The 25,913-nt window shown below is 37.4% G+C and overlaps 1 protein-coding gene across 4 annotated transcripts in view; it reads right to left on the bottom strand.

Annotated features, from left to right (window-relative positions):
• Park2 (parkin RBR E3 ubiquitin protein ligase) overlaps positions 1 to 25,913 on the bottom strand; it is a 1,289,129-nt gene that overhangs the window by 857,547 nt on the left and 405,669 nt on the right. For all 4 annotated transcript variants that reach the window (XM_005390686.2, XM_005390687.2, XM_005390688.1 and 1 more), the window contains exon 3: positions 24,880 to 25,120. In XM_005390686.2, coding sequence (XP_005390743.1) covers positions 24,880 to 25,120 — 241 coding nt within the window. The remainder of the gene's footprint in view (positions 1 to 24,879; positions 25,121 to 25,913) is intronic.

Raw genomic sequence — 25,913 nt, 5'->3', positions numbered from 1 at the left:
TATCTAATCTTCCCTAAGATTCTTTGGACCAAATTGTACAGCTCTGAGTTCCCCACATTAAGAGTCAAATAAATTTTTGATACCTGGTTCTATGGTATTGTATGACAGTCATGATTTTACCATATTAAAAACTTTAACAGTATCTAAAGCCCTGTTTTCATACCCTGTGTAGAAGGACATTCTTTGATTAGAAAGCACTGAGGACACACAATGATTTGTTTATTGTTGCAACAATGAACTGAAACCTTTCACTTGAAGATAAGAGTGTATTTGAATTGCAGGAGATCCCTGTTTTTTAGTCTTGCCATGCATTTTAAACATTAATGGGAAGTAAGGGTTGTGACTGTAGTGGATTGATAACTGGTGGTCAACTTATACCCCCAGCCGAACTGAGTAAGCGTGGTGCTGGGTGTAGGAGGCTCACCAGGGGATTATTTCCAACAGCATAAGAGGCAGAACTGGAGAAGGATAATGTTTTAATTACTAAAACGTTTGGTATCTGCCCATTTGTACTAGCTATGCCCTTGATTCTCGCTCAATAAAAGGTGACTGAGATTGGTAATTGGGGCTGCAGTCCAAGAGGCTGTAAGCCCCCTAATCCCAGACTTTTGCCTCTCTTTTCTTGTCTCTTTTACTTTTCTTTTCATCTGCGGGCACCTCATTCTCAGGACCTGTCACCCTGGATAGAAGGACAATACCCAAACAGGCTTATTTGGTAGAGCCAAATAAATAAATTCATTACCATGAAGTTCACCTGATGAACTGTAAGCCAGGGCTCATTTTTTTTCTTGGTTCTCAAAGTGATTCAGAAAGAACTCCAACTCTTCCAGGCCTGCTTCTTCATGTTTTCCCCTTCTCATTAGTGATTCTGTATATTTGTTACTACCTAGAATTTATGCACTTATTTCCCTTTGATAGCCACAATGATTGGGAAACTGGTTTTAGGGTCTAACCATGTGGTGATCTCTCAAATTAATGGTAGATTTCTATTTTCTGTTGAGTAAGAGACAACACAGAATATATATTAAATCATTTTTGTTTGTCTATCTGTGACCCCAAATTAATTAAAAATGTTTATTCTTACTGGGAAGGAAAAGAGTTCTTTGAGATCTGGGCTTACAGGTTTTAGTGACTATATATTTTTTAACTATAGCTGACACTGTACGATTAATGTTATATATCCTTTGTATGACTGTGTGTCTATCTACATAGTTATAATTTAAAAGGATTTGCCTTCTGACCTGTGAAATATTTCCCCTTGTTATGCACTGAATTAGTTACCCCAAAATTCATATGTTGAATCCCTAATGCTCAATGCCTCATATGTGAAAATATCTGAAAATGAGATATTTAAAAATGATTAATTAAAATGAGGTGTTGAGGGTGGCCCTACATCCAATCTGATCAATGTTCTTATAAGAAAAAGAAATGTACACAACATATTTGTCGAGGAAATAATGTGAGGACACAGTGAGAAGATAGTCTTCTGTGGATCAAAGAGACAGGCCTAGGAAAAAAACAAACTTGCTAAAACTTGAACCTTGGACTTCCATCCCTGAAAACTGTGGGAAATAAATTTCTGTCATTTAAAGCACACAGTCTATGGTGTTTTGTTATGGCATCTCTGGCAATCTAATATACTGTCACTGGATGGTATGAATAAATTTAATTATCATATCCCTTAAACATAAAGAATAAAGCTCTGATTGTTTTATAAAAATAAATAAGCACTTGCATAGTTGAATATGCCCAAAATTAACAGAAAATAAAGGAACCAAAGTTTGAAGACTGTTCTTGACTTTGATGGAAAAAAATTCTTCCCACTGAAACTACTAGCTTAGAAATTTAATCTATAATTGTGGTGAATTTTTCAGCAATTTGGCCATTTAACAGTTTGTGTTTAAGAATAAATGCTATGTATCATTTCTCTAATTTGTCAGTGTTAAATATATGACAAGATTTCCATTTATACTGTGTAAGCCTCATATGTGATTTCTCCTGACAACAATAAAATTGAACTTCTTATACATTTCATACTGCTTTTTAAAATCAATAATATAGTATTACATTACATAGTGTTTTAAGTTTATGAAAAATGAACATTTGTATCTGAAATAATTACATTATGACTGTTGCAAATTTTTTTAAAATACTTATGATTTATAGTTTGCAAACCTAAATATAATTTCTTACATCCTTATAAAATTTTAATTAATATTAAAGCACACTATGTAGCAACCATCTTTATATATCTGAATAATTTCTATTAGGGTTAACTATAAAAACATTGATAAAAGAACGTAATTTTAAATTTATACATTTTTAGCTTTGAGTTTTATATGCTGTAGAATGAGTATACATTTGGGTCATGTTAATGAAGTGTTTTATTTTTGTTATTTAAAGATATTGTGACTACAGAGTCTATGTTGTGTATATTCATAAGTTTTGCTCATCCACTAAGTACTTATGTGTGATAGACATTTCCGCTTTACCACCTCCCAAACTCTCTACGAAACTAAAGTTATTTTGGTCAAAAGTTAAAATTAGTTTGGATGGTTGAGAGTACAGCAAAAATTATAGTAACAGAAAAATATAAGTATTCATCTAAGCCGAGTGCTTTTTTTTCAAGGAAGAAAAGCATATATTTTTGCTAAAGCAAAGTTTCAGTTGTTCTAGAATACAAAAGAATTCAGTGAAAAAGAAAAATTTAGAGAATAAAGTTTGAGCTAAGTAAATCTGACTTGCCTTTGTTTATGATACCTCCATCTGAAGAGAAAGAACGAAATGTGTTAAATCATAGCAAGCCTATAATACCAGTAACAGAGGCTGAGGCAAGAGGATGCCAAATCTGAGCTCAGCCTAGGCAAATTAACAAGACCTTGTTTCAAATAAAAAAATAAAAAGGGGGCTGGGGATGTATCTCAGCACAAAGTGTGGGGTTTCTTGGCTTTGTCTCTAATATCACACACAGAAAAAAGCAAAATTCATGTTTTATTGACTTTGTGACATAACTTAACTGAAGAACGATGTCATAAAACCTAAATCCTTAATTACTATACCAATGAAAAATTAGAATTAACTTCTGTATTGAATTAATAAATTCATCTTAGGATTCTTAAAAAGACATAGTCAAAAGAATATTTTTTCTGTATAATCTGCCCCCCTCCAAAAAAAAAGATTGTACACCAGAATAATCTCTGCTTTGTACTGTTTTGATCATGTTTTTTGATAAAGAAAAACATAAAATTTTAAAAAGGCAAAGTTTTCTTACTTATGAATGAACTGAGATCCATGGCAATCCTTTTACACTTTTAAAGTGTTTAGTGTCATTATTATTAAACAGATTAACAAGTAGGATTTCTTAGGAAATCCTAGGATTTTAGAATAACCAAATGACCAAGTGTTCTCTCAAGACCCTTTTGATTTTGGCTTCCCAAAATCACATCTAAAACTGAGTGAGGAAAAAACAAAATAAAAACTTCAAGATACACTTTATGCTTAAAATTGTCTTTGAAATTTCCCAGGATTCTGTACAGAGAGTTGCTAGAGAACACTGGTTTGTTTAGTGGGCTTGGTATTTCTTAATGGCTTAACACCACTAGAAAAGCTACATACACTCAGCCTTCCCTAGGTTCAGTCTGTACAGAAGAAATGCTGCTCATATAAGCCTTTCATTAATCAAACGCTTCCTGGGAAAGCCGTGGAGAGTCATCAAACCCCACACTGCCCATTACAGCTACGCCTCCCAAGGGAAACACTGCTCAGGACCTCATGAAACAGTTAAGTGCTGTATCATCAAAGACACTCTCCATTCCCCTCTGCTATCATTGTCACTGCAATAATTCAAGTTTTTAATATTCAAACTGGTTTCTGCTTCCATCTGGCGCTGGTCTGAGAGTTCTGCTGTAAACTACAGGCCTGGACTTGTGTCTTCATTACAGAAAGTCTGATTCTGAGCCTCCTAACAGTTTGTACCACATACAACACTCAACTACTGACAATCTGAAGAATACTCTCTTGGTGGTGGGCTTCAGAGGTGACATCAGCTTAACAACTCTCAGACTGCCCCAGTACAGTGAAGTGGAATTTCCAGGACCTATCTGAATCTGGAAATACACGCATACTTTACTACTTTGGAGCTCATCGAATTTGGTACTCTACACCTTTTGATACAAAATATTTGTCCCATTATAGTTCATGTGGTACTTAACACATAAACCAAAACGTGTTGGTGTCAACTGCCTCATGAGTTGCAATCTTTTCTCACCAAAACAATTTGCTTGGTACTCACTATTTCTGGTACTTGCTGCACACCTGGGAATTAACAATGAGTACCCAGGCACTATCCTTAATATCCTTCATGAAAGCGTACCACAACCCTGAGGTCTCACAAGCAATCACTGCTTACACAGGAAATGATATGAGGTGGACATTTAATTATGGTCACTTTCTGTTTTGAATATTCTTGGTATTGCTATTAATGTTTTATTTTGCGGGTATATAAAGATATTTCTCTTCCTTGTCTATTATCATCATCAGTTTAGTAGACTATGCTTGTATAAACTTAATGGAAATATTAATAAACAGTACTTGTTTTTCACTGGCCTTCAGAATTCAGAAAAATGTCATCTGAATCTCTGTACTTTCCATGACACATAGTTATGTATGTAATTAGGAACCTGTGTTCATCTTAGTGTACTATAAAACTGATTTTGTAACAAAGGACACACATGAAAAGCTGTACTTGGAAACAGATCTCAATGCATCAGATATAATATCACCTTATTATGGGATGATAACTGGCTTTACACACAAAGCCAAGGCCTACAAAACCCATCCACAAAAACAGACTTGGTAAGGGTTTCATGTACGTTATAATTCCCAGCCAGTGATCTCCTTGGAAGCCTCAAGAAGGAAGTAATTTCCCTAAATTTATAGGAACTGCATGTGAAGTACAGTAGAAAGAATGTCTTGGGATTATACTTCCAGTCTTGGAATTTAGCAAATAATAAAGACTTTTAAGTGTTAAATCTAAGAATCTTTATGAAAATTCTCAGGCAGAGTAAATTCTCTGGCTCACACTACATGGCTTCAAATTTCCAAAACAAATTCAAGCAGGCTTATCTAGTCAATTAACAGTCTTACTAGATCTATGTAAATAATCAGCCAAAAATATTAACAGGCTTTTATGTGATTAAAAGACAAACAAAACAAAAGCCCTGTGAGATTATTTATGATCACAAACAGGGAAATGGTCTGGAAAGATAGATTACTAGATATTATTTCAGCAAATACTAGACTTGTTTTCCCCGACATGGTGTTGTACAGCTCTAGCAGCTGAGCTTAATTTTGTTTGGAAGAGATGCATACAACTTCTGTTCAGTGTAACAGATAGCCCCAAAAAATATGATTTATCACCCTTGTAAGATCTCAACCAGTTTTGTATCTAATCCAGCAATTTAAGCTAGCATTACACACACACACACACACACACACACACACACACACACTCATTCCTATGCTAACTGGTATTTTGAAAAATTTAAAAGTCCATGAAAGTATAGAAAATAGTAAAATGACTGGCCATTATCCAGATTCAGCAATAATTACACATCACCAATTGGCTGTCTCACTTTTGACAATCTTAAGATTTCATATGATACTGGCCTGTTCCCCTCATTGTATGTTTATTCATTTTTTTCTAATAGCTTCATCAATTTATAATTTTTGTATGAATATGACTTGCACAATTGTCCATATCCTATTTTAGAAAACCTTCCCAAATATATATGTGAAATTTCTTTATATATGAAACAATATCTCAAATACTAAGATTATTTACTCACCTGGAAACGGAAATCTTAAAGAAAAAACTACGGAAATACTTATTGCTTCCTGCTCTAAATGACCACTTGTCTGAGTAGTTTTAGTACTTTTGTTATTTCCAGTAATTTTCAGTGTGCTTTATATTCTAGCAAAATTATGAGTTTTATAATTTCAACAAATCACATTAAATATATTTATATTTTAGAACCCCATATTTAGTGAATAAATCTTTATTATACAATGTATCCTTCAAGCTTAGCCACTAATCTTTAATAACTGCCACAAACTATACAGAACAAAGCTCTACAAGTTATCCAAGGTTTATCTTGCATATTTTCTGCCCCAGGTTTAGAAGCTACCATCCTCTAAAGACTTCTACTTCATCTTTGTAGGAAATAGTATTAAGAGGCCACAATACAGGTGGTCACAAACATACTGTTAAGTTATAGGCTTGAAGAAATACTGTAATATTCTGTACCACAGGAAATATGGGAGAGGAATGGGACAAGAAAAGCCCATCACAGGAGGTTCTAAAACTGACTGCTCATTAGAATCCATATGAAAGCACCAGGATCGCAGCCTCCAGCACATTACACAGACATATTTAGAACTTAACTGTTTCTTTCCATTTATTGTTTTGCTTAACTTAAAAGTAATGTATAATAGCTACAGAAAGAATAAAAGAAGATTAAAAATAAAACAATTCATAATCCTATTATAAGAAAGAACTATTATTAACTATGATATCTTTTCAAATTTTTCCATACATGCACATGTACATATAAGTACATATATTTAGTTGTCTGGTTTTTACAAAATAGAATCATACATTGCTCAGTTTTTGGAATTTACTTTTTCATGTAGCATTATCATATGCATGTATGTATTCTTCAACTTCCTCTTCAACGTGTACATAATATCCCATTTTATGGAATCACCAGAAGTTTATTTATTCAGTTTCCCAATTTAAGGTTTTTACAGATTTATACAATAATATGTTAAACACCTTTCTGGATAATCCCTTTTAATCATCATTAATATGATCTTATGATAAAGTCTGAGAGGCAGAGAAACTAGCTCAAAAGTGGAAGTTGCATTTCCTCTCATGGTACCATAGAGTTCTACAGTAATTCTCATCTTACTTGGAAGAAGAGTGTCAGGCCCATTTAAGCAATTACAAATTAAGGATTGAGTGTGTAGGAGGAAAGAAACAAGTTAACTGCCATTATTAAGGACTGTAACAAATTGATTTTCAACATATGGGAAAAACAAATAATTTTTCAAGGTTATAATTTAAAATGGTGACACTAAAATCATCATTAAATTACCATATCAGGAAAGGTACACCATGAACTTTGTCTGTTTATTTGTAAAGTGAAGGATTTGGGGATAAGATTTAACCATTTGTGTGCAGTATTTCGAAGTCAGAGTATCATGTAACATCAACTACAGTGGTTAAGACATCTGTCTCTGACAAGAGAGCTAGACTCTGCTTTCAAACATAAACTTCTCCAGCAATTTAACCTTTGGCCAGAATGAATTACATTTCCAAGTCTCGATGAGACCATCAAAAGCTGAATAGATAAATGATGTTTTCACTCATTTAACACATACTAAACATCAACTACCTGCTGAGCACTACCAGGCACTGTAGACAGCCTGGAGCAAGACCAAACTCAGCTTCTTGGAGCTTCCTCTCCAATGGGACCTGGGAAAGCTGCATGTGCTGTTCTGGGGTCCAGAGTCCTAGGGACTATGCTACCTGCTTGAGCTCTGTTAAAGAACATTCTGGTTCACACAAACAGAAATAATCATATGCTATGGAGTCCAAAAGGAAGGAAGTAACCATTGAAAGAGAAACTGAAAAATAGCCAATCTAAAAAATATTGGATTTCTCTGTTTATGAAAGAAGGTGGGAGTGACAATTCAAAGCTATCTAATCTGTGTCTCTATGAAAAATAGTACGTGGTGGAAATGTGCAGTCACACAATACTCTTCAGTGACAGCTATGTCCAATCATAGAAGATGTCCGCATTTCACTGAGATGTTACTTCTCCTTGATATGAAGAAAATGCTTTAGGCCAAGGAATTAAAGCCATGGTTCTCCATCACCACTGTAAGTTGGCACATTGGAAATAAGTATGTGTAATGACAGCTATGCTTGCAGTATTCATTGAAACTTGCATAGTCTTCAAAGATAAAATATTCTCCGGCTCACAAAGGCAAATCCTGTTTGTTCAATTTGTATGTCACCTCACTATTTTTAGGGACCTCTGGTTCTACCCTCAGCTAAAATTTTTCCAAGATTTTGTTTATTTATATTTGCAATAGCAACATTTTTGTGATGCTACTATGGAAGAGTGAATGTAGTCAAAGGTTATGAAGTGATCTGACTTTTTTTTGAGACAGAAAATCACTATGTTGTTCAAGCTTGCCTCAAACTCACCATATAGTCCAGGCTGGCCTCAAACTCACAGCGATCCTCCTGCCTCAGCCTCCAAGTGCTACAGGTGTGCATCATGACACCATCAACTCTCTTTAAAAAAGAGGTGACTTCATAGTCGTCCATAGAAATTAAAGGGTTCAATGGACTTTTGTTTTCAAAGGTAGTCACACAATGATGCAGGAAAATAGAAACTCCCAACCTGAATTGTATCTGGGATGAGTTCATGTTCTTTAAAATCGAAGAATGAATTTTAGGAACAATGGGGGTTAAGAGCAGAATATATTTATCCAGGGAAAGAAAGCTTCTGTCCAAGAGAGGGACAGAAGAGGGCCCAAGTGGGTTGCCAAGGACCCTGCCCCTCCCAGGGCCTTTACAGAGCAAAACCCCGAGGTGAGGCACATCCAAGATAGGGGGAAAACGGAAATTACAAGGTGGGCATGAGGTGGGACAAAACTATGGTCAGCCAATAAGATTACAAGTATAACAGTTCAGGAAAAATTGAGTAAACTGGGATCAAATGGGGAAGTGAGTCTGGTAGCAAGTGGGCATGAATACAGAATAGGGGCTTTTCCTGTAGGGGGTTGGGCTAGTGACTCTTTCTGCTTTTTGAAGGTGGTTGCTACCTATTTAGAATATCAATCCCTGATGTTCACACCTAGGGAGGTATGTGGGTGCATTTGTTTAGTCCTTTGACTTGAGGTCTGGCCCACAGGTATCTTGTCTTTCATGTTGGCTCCTTCAAGGGCCTGGCCCTGTCTGACTGCCTATAATATTTCTGTCTAATTCAGCTACCTATAACAACAGCTGCTTGAAGGTAACAGCTACTCTGGCAGAAGCTGCACTCATGAGGCCATTACATTGTGTGTGTGTGTGTGTGTGCGCGCGTGTGTGCATGGGTGCATGTGTGTGTGTGTGTGTGTGTGTATGTGTAAAGAAACTGCATGATAAACAGTAGCAATTTGTGAAGACTGGTAAATCATGTTCCTGAGTTATCACTCTGCCTTGTCAGTGGTTTCCTGAAGAATCTTGTCTTTGAACAACAGGTATAAATACAACTTTTTTTTGCAGCTATGCAAGGATGGATCCTTTTAGAACCTTATAAAGGTCCATGTAATGGAGTCAAGTAGACATCCAGAAAAAGCTTTAGCAATACTGTTTTCAGTGCTTTGTTTCATACAACGACTCTAAACTTAACACATGTGCCTAGTTGATCGGGTCTGCCTCTGTGTGCCATCTTCCTGGTCATGTAGAAAATATGCTTCTTCTCAATCATGAAGATGAAGACTAATTTGTCTTCAGAACGCTCTTGTCATCACCTGCCAGCAGGGCCAGGTTGAAGAAGTTCTCTGTGGCCCACACCTGTGATGGTCTCAGCTAATTTCTCCTTTCAAAATACTGAATGGGGGTATGTGTGGAATGTGGAAGGATTCTTTGATCAAGTCCTCTAGAAAGAATAAAGCATTTTCTTTTTTAACTTTATTGAAACTTCTTTTCTGCCAAATGGATTCTAATGACCAAATACAGGTTATGAAAACTCAAAGATTAATCTGATTCTCTGATGGAAAATTAAGAAACAAGTTGTGTTCAGGGCTAAAAGACAATGAAAATGTAAAATTGTAGGACAGTAGTCATAGGAGGTGACATTTATTGATGTCATCCCTCATTACCTCAAAGGATGCTCTGTAGTAACTTAGTTCTGCATGTGTGGTATAGACAACCAGCATTAAACAGATACATAGGATACATTAAACAGATACACATAAACAAATGAAATAAAGTAAAACTCTGATCCCAAACTGAGTAACCTAAGGGTCGTCTTGAGAGTGGGAAGATTTCTAAGGATGGAATAGAGACTGAGCTCCTTCATTTTGGGAAATTAAAGCAGACAGCCTTGGATATATGAAAGCAGACTACATTTCAGAGTCTTGGAGCAATGCCGGCCTTCAGTATGGATGGGCTAGAAAAAAGAAAGGGTAACAGAAATGACTAACAGCTTCTAAGCACTTAGTTGTAAGTTCATGTTGTGAAGTACCTGCCCACAACCCTGTGAGTTAGTGTTTTTATTATCTTCATATTATAAGAGGAAATGGAAATGTACTATATTAAAAAATCAGTGCTTCTCACACTTTAATTGGAACTATTTACCTAAGGATCTTGTTAAAATGCAGTCTCTGATTGCATAGGAGTAGGATGGGACCACTGCTCCTGTATTTCCCACAAACTCCCAAATGATATGGAGCACCAAGAAAATAAAATGACCAAACACCTGACTTCTACAGGAGGCAAGGAGTTGATCTGGGATTCAACTGAATCTGCGATAGACTCAGTTTAACTCTTGCAGATACACGACACCCCGAGGGAAGCATATTGGCTTGAAAATTAGAAACAAATGCCTGTCATACTTTCCTGATGTATTCTCCAGTAATAACAAACATTTATGAGGTGCCACTGTAGATTAGAGATGATGGTAAATATTTGGAATATAAAAATGTTCCCTGGTTTAAAGGATTTTCATTGAATCCACTACAGTAAATGATTGGTCATTTGATTTGATTCTTTCATTTTTTAATAGAAAAAGGTAAAACAAAATTTCATAAAAGATAATAGGAGAATAACAATAGTTAATACATTACATGTTGTTATCTTTAAAGCAGTTGCTCAGGGTACAAGATCAGGGCTTAAAAATTTCTCCAATTCATATTAGCACAACCTTCCTTTTTAATGAACTAAAAAATACTAACAGCAAAACTGACTTGCATTTTTTCCCCTTTTCCCTAGTGCCTTTCCTTCCTTCACCTATCCTAGTTCCTTTTTCTTTTTGAAAATTTCTCCCCATTTCACAATATCTATTATACATTTTAGAGAAAGCAAACCTAATTCTACTCGCTATGGGATGCGTGAGTGTCCAGTAGTACCAGGCTCTTTTCCCGTTCAAAGAATTGGACAGTAAACCAATGAACAGTAAAGTCTCAATTTTTGAAGATATAAAAGTAAAAAGTAGAAGTGTAAAGAAGAGAGAAAAATATATCCAGCAGGCAGAGTGGGTCACTGGAAGAGTAAGAAGAGGGTGGCCACGAGACCAATGGCCACCATCTTTTTTATATCCTTCCGATACCATGGCTAGGCTATTGGAATCTGTTCTGTGCCATGATTTGACAGCTCTCTGTAACTGACAGGTCACACTCTGCTGTCCAGCCCTCTTGCCATGCCCATATTGATGGACTGAGTAGTTAAAGTGCCATGAGCAGAAAAGATAAAACATTAATTTTTTAAAGAATCAGAGTATAAAGATATATTTGTAATAAAAAAGATAGTCAATTTAATTTAATCTTTAGGAAAGAACAATTGGAGAGCTTCAAAAGTATCAATCCGAAAAAATAATATATCCAATATACATAGAAGGCCCACAGTTTGGGGCCTGAATCTATGAAATTACCAAAAATTGATTAAATAAAGAATCTAATAATTTCTTTACTTATTCTGAGTTTTTCCTATCACTTTGTACAACAGACATTTTACTAATTCCTGTTTTCATTACATAAATAGAATACAAATTCCTGAATTACAGCTGACATTTTTAAATCCTACAGGTCAAACAAAATAATACCTTCAGCTAAAGTTTCTCAAAGTTTTCATCAGTCTTTATGTATTCAGAACAAATTTTAAAAGTTTAAGAAGATTTAATTATAGGTCATTAATTTTGACTTAATTTGTAAGATTTTTCTTTATCTTCCTTCTAACCATATTAAGAAAATGGAATTCCTCAGCCTGCTCCCATTTTTTGGCCTCTAAACATTAATTAGAATGCTCACATGATTCCCAAGATGAATGCACCAGCTGTTAATATCATTTCCTGGCTTCTATTCTTCTGCCAAGTGCAAATCTTACCATATTGGCATGTGTACAGTGTCCTCTGACAGATTCCAGAGTTTAGAGGTAAAATTGCAAATTGTTTACTTGGTTGGTCATTAAGACCTCCAGGAGGGGGACATCCACATACTGTCAATTACACAGGGGTTTCATTAAGACAGTGAAGCCAGGTCTCATGTAGTCCAGAGTGCAACTTCTCTTCCTTTAAATCACAATAGGAATCCATACGGGTTGCTTCAGAAAAAGTAAAACATGTGAGGCTCCCAGCAAGTACCACACCTAAGGGTCATTTTTCACACATTCTTCTCTGTGTTGTTTTAAGACATAAGCAGTTAAATGCAGTTAAACCACAAAGAACAAATTCTTCCAGAAGAGCCCCATGTCCCCCAAACAAACATGTATAAAAGTATGGGAGGAGTGGGCAGCACAGCACCCAGGCTGAGCAGGGAGCTGGCCAGCTCCCCCTAGCCCACAACATGAATGTCTGGCCCTGGTGGCCTCTTGCTTTTCCTCTTCACATTCTCCCTCAGGAATGCATAATGCCAAGTCACTTCCTAAACACCAGAGGAGAAGGGGGATGCAACTGAAACATGTGTGTTGGTTTGGGGCTTATTTTGCAAGGGGAACAACATAATACAGGACACATACTTTATATGATTGTTTATAAGTCACCCAAAGAACATTATACAAAAGAGTGCAGGAAATCTGTCCACACACTAAGACCAAGGAATCCAGCTGAGGGCCTGGATCCCACAACAATGTCCTACATGAGTTGAGCTGAATACCCAGAGCTCATAACAATGCCTCCCATGAATCCAACTGGAGGCCCCATGACAACATCTCATGCAGACCTGTTTCATGGATCTGCTGGAAAGGCCCAAAGGTCAGTGGTGGAATCTACAAAGTCCATGCCAGCAGGATGAAGGACCCATGCTAGCAGGCTGAGGGATCTGCACTGGAGCCAGGAAGTGATGTTCAGAAGAACCAGAGCTCCCCCAAAAGGTACCACAGCCATCGTCGGCAACAGTGAGGTCCTGAGCTCCTCCGATGATCAGGATGGCCGAGTTCCCATCAGGGAAGCCAACACAGCAAGCTTTTCCTGGAGGCCGGCAGTGCACCATCTTCCCCTCCAGAACCAGGAAGCGATGCTCAAAGTGAGGACCAGAGCTCTCCAAAATGAACTGAAGCCATTCTCAGTGCCAGCAAGGTCCCGAGCTCCTCGGAGGATGAAAACAGCCAAGTTTATCAGAAAAGCCAGCTCCCCACAGCCTCTCTCAGCTCCCAACAGCCTGTTTCTTCTTCTCCAGGTCTGCCTCTTATGCTGCTGGCAACAGTCTTCAGGTGGGTCTCCCACACCCAGCACCACTCACTCAGTTCAGCTAGGGGTTATAAGTTGACCACCAGTTATCAATCCACCACAACGTGTAAGGGCCTTTTTCTTCCTTAAGAGTTTGGCTTTCAGAGCTCTCCACAGTAGGAAACAGATTTTTCTGACCTTCTCAATCCTCTGGACTGTAGCAGAATTCACCCAGCTTGGGCCTCTTCCTGAGTGGAGTCCCGCTTTTTCTGAACCTCTCCAGTGCCCCCACTGAGGGTCAGTTCTTCCTGGTCTCCAAAACCTGCCTTAGAGGAGTTGGGGTGTGGCTCAGTGATCAAGAACATGCACTCTGCATGCACAAAGTCCTAGGTTCTATCCCCAGCAAACAAACAACAAAGACAGTCTGCCTCTGGAATCCATCCTAGCCTCGATTTCCTCCAAACCCCCTTTTACATTAGTTATCAGACCTTTTTAAGGATTGACATAATATTTGTGTGCATTTATTAGAAATAATCTGATATTTGACAGCATAATTATCATTAACTTACAGTTTATTTCTGTGTGGTAAGTTCAAAATCCTCTCTTCTACTAATTTTGAGATATATAATGCATTAATTATATTCACGCTGCTGTGCTGAAGAATACCAGAATATATTCCTGGTAGCAAACTGTAAAATTGTATCCACTGACTGACTTCTCTGGTCTCCCCTTCCTCCTATTTGGCTAAGTTCCTCTGGTGAGCAGTGTTGACTCTCAAATTTTTCCCATCAACAGATTTAACAGGCATTAGAATTACTGAGAAGATGGCTGAGAAAAACAAATGTGAGAGCTATTTCTTTGAAATGAAAAAAATTTATCTCTAGCCATCTTGCTTGTTCATCTTTGGCCATCCCTCTACTTCACGCCGACATCCTCAGGACTAGGACTAGTCAGTTGTACATTGCATACCCTAAGGCACATTGCATTATGCTATCCATATGCAATTATTCATCATTTTTTCCTGCCAAATATGAAAAATAAGAGTTGAAGAGTTGCAAGGCATATTTTCCATGTTGAATAAAACTTTTGACAGCATGATAAAATAGCCATCACCAATAATGTGCCAGGTAATGGAAGTACAAAATGTATTTCATCTACTTGCCTTAGATGAGTGAGCCTTCAAAAGGGTATGCAAAAATGTTACAAGTAATTACATGAGAGCATATGTAACAAGTACTCTTATAAGGAAGCAAGAACTACTTCTGCACTTGGAAGAGTGCTCAGACTTCTTGGGAGAGAATATGGGCCTACTTCTCTTCACCTCATGCATCACCCCCAAATGTCAAACTGGCAAAATTCTCAGTACTGTGCTATAACATTTTCTGTGTTTTCTCTTATAATATTGCAAAAACATTCCAGTTAAAATGTCTGTATTGAAAGAAAAATTAAATTCCTGGCAAAATCTATAGTTAATAAACTGATATGATATTAATTTTAGGTTGCTATATTACAACTGCCAACATTTTGTAGTTTCAAGGAAAGTTTAAACAAGAGGAGAGCCGTAAAGCTGTCCAAAAACACCAGGAAATTCACACCCTCTAGCTTAAAGTCATTAGCATGTAAAACACATATTTTCAAGTACTTGAGATTTGATTTGGGATAAAATGAGAATTAAGTCTGAAGCTTATCACTTTATTTCATTAGCAGGCCTCCATGACTAATTTGTATTTGGCAAGTGCTAGCTAATTTACAATCCCAGAATAATTTTCATTTGGTACTACATTCCACCGCTGGCAGAAAACTGTTCATAAGAACCCATTCTCTGCCAGTCATGACGCGTCTCATGTGTGGATGCAGAATGCAAGTCTTAAAAGCAATTTAGCTGATTCCAATTTTTTGATGTTTTTCTATTTTTAAGTTTTTCCTGTTTTATCTTTTCGTCAGACTTCAATAATTTATTATACAATGTAATTTTTCATCAAAATTAGCTTCTTTCATTAAGGCTGTAAGTAGTTAATATATAATAATTTTCAATATCAATTAATTCCTTCTTAGTAAGTTAAAGGAGACCCGAAAAAATTGTACAGAATTAACAAAAATTTTATTTCTTAAACCCAAATTATGAAAAATAATTCCATATGACATAAAGTTGAGTACTAAAATTTCCACTTTGCTGAAAATAACAATTAAGATGATTTTTCAAAATGAACCACTGTAAGTCTATAATCAAAACATCTACCAGAGATGTAAAAATTCTTTCCTTCCTTCCTGCCAGTATCTGTAGTTCAACCACACAAACCTGAGCTCTGGAGTGAAATGGTCCTTGGCGAAGTCTTGCCTTCTTTGGACCAGTTCCTCAGACAACCTCAGCCAGTTTCCTTACTTATAGTGCAGACAGGAATAGCGTCTACCTCAGAGGGCAGCTGGAGGGATCGTCCAGGTGTGTCCTGGAAGCAGGACTCAGTATGGAGCCAGGTGCACAACAAGCATTCACAGACGGTGCCTGTTATTACTCCTACTCATTCTGCATGATGCAGGCTTTGGAATAGTTCTATAATTTGAAAGCCTGCTGGTCCTCTTGCTTCCACCCTGGACTCCTATAGTTATCTCACATGTAGACAGGAGGAACCTCTTACATCAGACTATGTTACTGCATTTTAAGAAATCCTCAAGGGGTAAAAATCCAGGACTTGCAATACCCTGTCCCATTTTCAGACTTCATCTCCTACTGCTCCACTTCTGCTAGCTTGGCCATCCCATTGCTTTCTAAGCACGTTCCTGTCTCAGGTTCAGGGGCTTGTTAATTTCCCTTTGCCTGATACACACACAGGAATGTTCCCAGAGAAGCTCTTCTCAAATGTCTGGCTGCAGAAACTGTTACTAACTCATTAATAGAAAGAGTCAGTGGTTGGCAAGTGTTCTCATGAGGGTGGCTTGTCTGCAATGCTTCTGACTTGCTGGACTATGTTCTCTTAAGTTCTCGTACAGGCATCACACAGGCCTCCTGACCACTAATTTTTTCAAAGCACACTTCTCATATCTTTTACTCACACTTCCCCGTACCATTTACCTGGTGTGGATGGTTAAGCTAAATTGTCAGCTTGGTTTGGGAGCTACCTGGGGGATTTGGAAACCACAGTATTGGGTATATTTGGGCGGGTCAGGAAGACATGATCCTGTGGTCCATATCTAGCCCATTTCTCTCTGGCACTGTTTCCTTGCTCTGCTTCCTCGCTGCCATGAATTGAGTGGCTTTGTTACTCCAGCTCTTCTGCCATGATGCTCCTGCCTTGGTGCCAGGCAATCATGAACTGAGTCCTCTAAAACTATGAGCCAAATAACCCTCTCTTCCTTTACGCTGTGGGCATCTGGCATTTTGTCTAGCAACAGGAGAACTTATCAATGCACTCTGCTAGATGTTTCTCCATAGTCGATCTGCTTAATACTAATTTCTTTCTTTATTACCTTCCTTTTTGAGTGCAAGCTCCATTCAAGGAGGCATTTTGTCTGTTTGCTTTTCCTGCTCATCCCCATAGCTGGAACTATGCCTGGCACAAAATAAGGATCCTGTCCCCATGTGTCTAAGTAGTTAATTAACTGGATGACAAACATTAGATAATATTTCTTTTTTTCTTGGTCCAATAGCTTTTTCTCACCTGACTCAGGAATTGATGAATGGTCTCTCATTCTGGAAACACAGAAATGCAGTTTCTTAATCTCCACTACAGGCCAGTGTGGGCTGAGACCAGCAATCTGCGCCATAGGAAGCCTACAGGTGATTCTGATGACCACTGTGCTTCAGTACCACTGCTCTATGAATACTTAAATTCCTTCTGGTTCTTTGATGTCCTTACGCATATCTTGTCCTAGCTCTGTGTCCTAGCTGCTAAGTGCTGTCAACTTGAAATAACAGAGAAAATGGCTTTCAAAAAAAACTTAATTCATTAATGATAGAGGGTTACAACCTGGGGTACACAAGCCATGAAGGGTCACAGGCACATAAACAGAAGTTGGGGTATGGAGGCACTTTCACAGACAGAAAGGAGACAGTCCTGCTACTTTAAAACAAACATTACTGGTCACAGGGTCTGGCTGCAGAAACTGTTACTAACTCATTAATAGAAAGAGTCAGTGGTTGGCAAGTGTTCTCATGAGGGTGGCTTGTCTGCAATGCTTCTGACTTGCTGGACTATGTTCTCTTAAGTTCTCGTACAGACACAAGTGCAGGAGGATCAGGGTGTGCAGCACATGCAGGGGTTTCTGGTGGCATTTTAGGAAGCTCCTGTGATAGTATTTATTCCAGATGTGTATGAAGTCTGCTTCTTCATAAGCCCCTGGATCCACTTTGCTTTGGATTTGACATGTGACTCCATCTTGGCATCGGTTACTTTTACACTGCAAACATTATACTACACCTGGTTTTTTAACATAAAGCATGATATCACCTCTCCTATTTATCAGTTACCTTTTGCCACTGAAAAATATCTGCAAAGTACATCCTCAGATTTCAGAAGTTTCTGTTTGTTTTAGTTATAGGTGTGGCTCCTTCCTAGGTACTCAAATCACCTTTTAGGGCCCTCTTATGTACACTCAGCACTTACAAATTTTTCCTCAATGAAATACAAATACTCTAGAACATGCATAAAATTCATTTTATTGCTCTTCATTTTTTTCTGTAATATAAAAGTTTCAAACTGTTTTCTCATGCCAGATGTGGTAGGTGATTAGTATGTAAAACAGGCAGACATGAAACTGCTCAGGATGCTATGGAGTGCCTTGGTGTATCTGCCTTTCCTCCTGACTGATTCCCTTCTCCCACCTTGTACTTGTTGGCCCATCAAGCACCAGGTGAGAGCAACGATTGTAGGCTAAAGACCTTTGTTGTGGGGAAAGTTTTTCAGATTGTACACAGCATTGGTGTAAGCTTCTACCCCAGCCAAATGAATCAGAATTTCTAGTTATGAAATAAGGACAAAATAAGAATTTCTTCTCACCCTGGTATAAGAATTTCTGGTCACTGAAGAAGCTTGGAACATACAATCCCCAGACAATTCTTCATATAGAGTTTGTGAGTCACAGCTCTAGGAACTCTACATTATCCTTTTTATGCAAAACGCACAATTATATGAAGGTACTGGTTGTCTCCAGTCATTTTAAATTATCCCATTCCAGATACTGCATTCATTCAAACATGAAACAGCTGAGATATTTTAAAGGGTGACATCTCATTTTCTCTGTATAATTTTAAATAAAAGGTTAGTTCTAAAAGCTAAACACAAAAATTCTGATGGATTATTTGCTCTGTTTACAATTTTCAGGAATTTAATAATCATTTGTCACTGCCTTTCAGGAGATTTTAGGGAAAGTGGCAGTTAATTGGACAAAAACACAGTTCTTAAATAGATTCCGTTAGAAATGGGGAACAAAACAACATAACGAGTACTATTTTCTCTTAGCTTGTATTAGTTAAACAATGGCTAACTGCTAACAAAATTTTCTAAAATTGAGCATCTCAACCTCTCTCTTTCTCACTTTCCCTCTCTCTCTTCCTCCCTTTCTCCTTCTCTCTCCTGAAATACTCCTAATATCACATGTTCCACTTGGAGGGCAGGGAAGGACAAGCAATAGAAAAACTGCAAAAGATATGTACAGGAATCCTGAAAAGAAAGTGAATCTTTGCAGATTTGAAGATTAAGAAATAGGGAGAAGTTCAAATAATTCACCATATTACTTATTCTGCTGTTTCAAAAATATGTTGATAATACTCTAATTTGTTCCATTTATACCACTAGTTTTTCTTGGTTATTGAAAGTAAAGTTTTGTGCTATTAGCTGTTTGTTTCTTCTTTGTAAAAGAGAGTCTTTTTGTCTATAATTTGTACTCTGAGTAACATTTTGGCCACTCATTTACAAGTATGATACACACTATATTAAGTATTGTGATTATCTAATTATTTTGTTATAAATTTTGTTTTATTTTTTTCATAGAAGAGTTTTTTTAGCATTTTCTTTATTAATACTTGCACATGAACATAAAAATTTAAAAAGGAAGATTATAAAGTAACTGCTTATGTTTCAGGTCTGAGTTTAAAATAGAGTTAAGTCTTAAAGTAGACCGGAGATAACCCAGCTGTCTGTGACCTGTGCCTATCTGGGAGTCAGAGCATTCAGGGACCAGGAAGGCAGCCCCTGCACTGCGGTGTGGCGAAGACAAGCAGGGTGACCTGCCTGCCACCTGCTGTACTAGCTGGTAGCATCTCTTCGGTCCCCCCAGCAAGCAGATGAGGCTGAAAGCCACCAGGTAGACTGAGAATCAGGGCAATCAGAGGCCAGAAGCGACTATGCTGCCTGTGGAAGTGGTGGTACTCCAAAGGTTCCTGCTGTGGTAGTTATCATTCACCAAATTGTGTAATGTACAAGAATTCATTTCATCTAGTTTTGGGGTGGAAATAATTCTACATTTCAATTTAAATTAGAAAGACAAATTTTGACACTGGTAGAATTTTCTACTAGCCCAGAGAAAAGAATACTTTCTAAAGTGAAAGTATTTCTCTCTACAGTCTAGAGAGAAAGTCAACTGTTCCAGAATCATTAAGCATATCAATAGTTCTAAAATCATTAAGCACATCAAGAGAATCACTAAGCATGTCAATAGTTGCAGAATCATTCAGCATGAAATAAAACTCTGAAGACTAAAAGGAACTTTCATGATAAAATAAAATAATAAGACTGTCCATTATTTTTGATTTTTCAAGTAAACATCAGTGGCAAGATAGCAGACTCAGATACCTAGGAAACTGATAAAATTGTGTTAATATGTACATACAATGATTATTCTGCTAATATTGTTAATGTGGAGATGAGCAAAAGGATTTAATTTTGATTTGAAGAATATGAGATTATTTTTTATTTTTAGGAAGAATTTTTGAAAAATCATATTACATAACTAATTTCTACATCTACTAGCATAACAAGGTGACTTGGTTAATACATAAATACCTCAGAGATTTGAAAATATACAATTTTACTGAAGTCTGAATGCCACCTTTAACTTTCAAGGATATCCTTTTTAGATAAAATATACTGCATGTTATATACTGCATGTGTTAGGTAGAGTTCAACTTGATTGGCTCTGGGATCTACCCTGAGGACTGGGAGAACACAATATTGCTTAGTTCCTGGGAGAATGGCCTTGGAGTCTATGTCTGGTCCCTTCCCCCTTTTGCTCTGGCATTCTTCCCTTGCTCTGCATTCCAGCCACTCTGAAATAAGCAGTTTGACTCTGCCACACCCTTCTACCATGTCTGCTTTAGATTGAATGGAGAATGTACCCCCAAAATGCAATCATAGACAGAGCTTTTCAAAGGCAATCAGATTATGGAGCTGATACAATAGACATGCTGTTAAGAGGTGAGGACAGTCAGAAGATGAGGGTAAGTGGATACATGACCTGGAAGCATATGTTTTCCTTCCCAGCTGCTTGCTTTCTGCTTCTTGGCCACAAAGATGAGACAGCTTTCATCTCCTGCTTCCTTTCCTCTCCTGTTTCCTTCCATGCTATTTCTGCCCTGGAGACGCTGATCATGGACTATAACTGGGAGCCAAAATGTCCTTCTCCTTACATAGCAGGAGTTGGCATTGTGTGCCAGCTACAAGAAGGTGACTGTGACAACATCTCTGCCTTGTAGCCCAGCAGTCATGGGCTGAATCCATGAGAGTAAACCTCCCTCAACTTGTGGGTTTTGATGTTGCAATGAAAGGGTGACTTAAACACACAGTCAGCTGAACCTTGAACAAGGTACACAAATATTTGGGGTTTATGTTTTTAAATTTTTCTCAGACCATTTCTTACTGAACATATGCTTGCAAATTCACAACCTTTTAGAAAACTTAACACTTTGATTTGGAGCCTTATTCATGTTGATACAGATACAGGCCATTTATTTTAAATAAGGAATTATCCTAGTTTTTTTGTAGCCTATTTTAAAACACTGATTGCCTATTCCCCTATTTAACTACAGCTATGGTATCCAAGTGTGACCATACACACCTGTAATGCCAGCACTCTGGAAAGCTGAGACGGAAGGATTCCAAATTTGAACCTGGGCTGGGGAACTTAGTGACTTAGCTAGACCATGTTTCAAAATTTTAAAAAGTTCTGGGGATGTAACTCAGCAAGAAGGTCCTGAGTTCAACCCCCAATGCCTGCCCCAAGAAAAAGACAGCTACATTGTTTCTATTTTTTATAACCTCAAATGATGACGTTGTGATCATGTATGTAGCTATTTCCTTACCACAGAATAAGAATCTCTTAAATTTCACCAAAAACTGCAAAGTTATAGAATCACTTTCTATAGTAGCTGGCACAATTGACATACATAATAATAAAGTACCTGTTGTCCTACATGCTAACCAACACTTAATATGTCAAACTTAAATTTTGCTCATCAGGGAAGGGTGCAATGATATAACACTGTTGCTTTAATACTCACCTTTCTGATCATAGTGAGAAGTCAAGCATAATTCCATGTGAATTTGTTATTCTAGTTTTTTATTAAATGTCATTGTAATCTGCTACTTTGACTCCACCTTGTTTTTGTACCCATCAAACTAATTGAAAATACTTTATCATCAATACTCATTTAGATTGATTCTTATTTACTTTAGTTTTTTGAATATTACCCCTTGCATTGCATTTCTCCATCTTTGGTTCAAACTCATTTTTTCCTGTAGTAAATACTTCAATATTTCTTCCAAATTAATGTGAATCATCTCAATGTTCCTGTCAAAACACATGTTCCTCTTAATCGATAGCTTTGCTGAGTATGAATCCTAAGTGAAAAGATGCTCCTCTCACAAGTTTGACATTACTTCACTACCGTTTTCTTCTTTGTTGCTGTCGGGAGCCATCCAAATTATTGTTCCAGTCTAAGGAATTTCTTCTTCATTTGTTTTTGAGATCTCTTTGTCTTTAGTGTCTTGCTTCTTTTATGAAGTAAGTCTATTTTTACCTTGATCAAGATCAATGCACGGCTTTATATATCTTGCCTGAGCCTCTTGAACCAGAGGATTTATCTGTACTGAAAAATGCTCATTCTTCTAGAATATTTTCTCTCCTCCCATTCTTTGTCTGCGTATCATAGACTTCCCATCAGAACAGGAACATATGTTGGGCGCTCTCATTTCAAACTCCTGGTCTGCTAAACTCTTATATTTCATCCATGTCACAACCTGTATCCTTCCCTCAGGTCCATATTTAACGGAATTTTCTCTTTATCATTCCCTCATTTTCTGTTTTAACCAACATTTAAGATTTTTTTCACACCAATAGCTAATATTTTTTAACAGCTACTTTTTCCCATTATGACTGTTTTCTCTTTTAGGTTTCATTTTTCTTTTCTTTTTATACTTTACTTCTCATAAAACTCATTTTTTCATTACCACACCCAGAACCCACAAGCTGAGGGAGGTTTACTCTCATGGATTTAGTCTATGACTGCTGGACTCAAGGCAGAGATGTTGTCACAGACACTTTCTTGTAGCTGGCACACAATGCCGACTCCTGCTATGTAAGGAGAAGGACATTTTGGCTCCCAGTTATAGTCCATGATCAGCAGCTCCAGGGCAGAAATGGCACTGCAGAAAGGAACAGGAGAGGAAAGCTGCCTCCTCCTTGTGGCCAGGAAGCAGAGAGCAAGCAAGGTGCTGGGAAGGAAAACACATGCTTCCAGGTCATGTACCCACTTACCCTCATCTTCTGACTGTCCTCACCTCTTAACAGCATGTCCACTGCATCAACCCCATAATCTGATCACCTTTGTAAAGCTGCACCTATGACTGCATGAACACTTTTGAGCTTCAGCATATGGGAGGTATTCCTTTCATCTACAATCACTTGAGGCTATCAGGACAATAGCTTATTCATGTAGATTCTGAGTTTATCCATTCCTTTATTTAAAGACAGATGTGAGCAATGTTGTTTCATTTGTCCCTGGAAATTATATTTTTCCTGCAAGCTCGTTATGATTTCTAAAACATTATTAAATGTTATCTATAATTTCAGCAAACGCATTTCCTTTTATTTGGCCTTTCATCTTGCTGGTCCAGGACACCCTGCCATGCTTCAGGTTAGACCAGTCCAGGACTGCTTGTTGTGACCAGGCACCTTTGTGAAGTAAACAAACTTCTACTGCATGAAGTCAGTTATGTCATGATTTCTGTACACATAGTTAAAAATTAACCCTGTACTATCTTTCACTTTGTATTGGAAATAAAAAAATTAAGAAATGCACATAATATTTCCAAATTACAAAAGGATGGCCATCTGCTATGGTCTGTCTGTTTTCCCTCCAAAAGTCATTTTAACACTTAGTAGCTGATGTGACAATATTAAGAGATGGTGCCACTACCGTAATAATAGTATGTCACCCCTGTAAGAGGTGATTAAGCCATGATGGCTCTGCTCTTGTGAATGGGATTAATGTCATAAAAATGAACTCATGACTTGAGTGTTTGAGTATTCCACCTTAAGTGCATAGAAAACAAGAATATTCTACCCAGAAATATGTCTGTGGTGTAAAGATAATTTTGAGCTGGTTATTTTGAGAAATATTAGATACAACAGTCACTCCTTTTGCCCTTCTGCCTATTCCATCTTGTGAGGATGCAGCCTTCATCCCCACCACAGGAGGAAAGGACAACAAAGAGCCATCTTAGAAGCAGAAGCCAAACCCTCACCAGACTCCCAACCTTCTGGCAACTCGATCTTGAAATGCTCAGCTTCCAGAACATTGAGGAACACATTTCTGTTCTTTATGCATTACTGGTCTTGAGTATTTTGTTATAATAGCATAAATTCACACAGTAACTTTACCAAAAAACCATTTAGAACGGGTTGCAACATACAGATAAACAAGACTGTCTTCAGACTCAGGATTTTGTTGATATTATATGTTCACCAAGAACACTTAAAGTGGCTAATGTTATATCTAAAAACTTTTCTCTATTTTTAAAGGTTTCTCTGTATCATAAGAAGAATTAAGCAACATATACTTTAAGAAGATAAGAAAAGCTGAATGTGAGAGGGGAATGCATACAAGTTAATCATATACTCAAAACATAAGACAACTTATCATATGTCCCTAGCATCTCAGCTCTTCAGCACAAAAAAAACAACATACTATTATTACGATAGTGGCACCTTCTTTGGCTACCTTTTATGTTCATTTTAAATTTGAAACCTGTTACATCATATCTATTATAAATGTATTTACCTCAAGTTTTATCTTACTGTTCTCCATCTAGAGGAATCTCCTTGCAGTGACTGACAGACTGATCCAAAACTTCCATAACCAGACATGTGTACACTGAGGCCACTCTCCATAGAGACCTCACTAAACAGCGAAGTACTTTCCTAGCAATAGACAATTCATTGCAATTACCTGGGCTTCTGACTGCTGCTGAATCATTCCTGCTCTCAGTGTCCAGAATGACAGCCAGACCCACGGAGTCTGCAGGCAGGACGGAGCTGCTGAGGTCCACCCGTGTCAAGCTCATGGGTTCCCTGGAAGAGGCTCCCAAAGTATTTCTGGCCTTGTCCCCTCCAGGTGGATTTGTTTCCTGATCTTTCTTTTCTGGTCTCTGCACAATGTGAATGATGCTCTGTTGTTCCAGATCACAGTTCTGTTAAGGAGCAACACACAACCATAAGAAACTGGCAAGCACTAGATACCAAACAGGGCTTGGGATACTGGATACTAAATAAGGTTTAACCTGTCATGAGTTCTAGAGCATGTAACATATTTTCAAGTTTGTATATGTACGATTTTCACACGAAGTAGTAGAATTGCAAAGAAAGTGATATATGTCATGGATCTAGTTGGGCACACTTACCTTGCCAGTAGGGCCTATAGACACACTGTACACTTTAGACAAGAAACAGCAGTACAATACACTGTACATTTTAGACAAGAAACAGCAAATTGGGGTCAGAAATGGGAATTTTGGGATAAAAGAAAACTATAATAATATCTAAAGGGGTATCAAATCTGACAGAAAAAAATTGTACTATGCTGTATCCTATAAGCATAGTGCAAATACTATTATTTTTAATTTTTTATTACTGCATATCAATTATATAGAACAGTTGGTTTCATCTTGGTCTATTCACACAGATATATAACATACTTTAGTAAGCAAACATCATTTTAAAACTGATTTACCTTGGAAGTGATATGCCCTTATAATTATCTAATTTAAATACCGGCAGTTTTGCAGACCATGTAAACTTCAAACCGACAACAATAAAAAGAGGTAAAGAAGGTCACTACATAATAGTCAGCGGAAAACTGCAAGAGGATGAGATAACAATCATAAACATCTATGCACCAAATATCGGAGCTCCAAACTATATAAGACAAATCTTAACAGGCATGAAAACCCATATAATTAATAACACTATTGTAACAGGGGACCT

Source organism: Chinchilla lanigera, unplaced genomic scaffold (genome assembly GCF_000276665.1).
Source record: "Chinchilla lanigera isolate Chin_1 unplaced genomic scaffold, ChiLan1.0 scaffold00038, whole genome shotgun sequence".
Taxonomy (NCBI): Eukaryota; Metazoa; Chordata; class Mammalia; order Rodentia; family Chinchillidae; genus Chinchilla; species Chinchilla lanigera.
The sequence above is the reverse complement of the archived record's forward strand: the minus strand, read 5'-3'. Positions and strand labels throughout refer to the sequence as shown.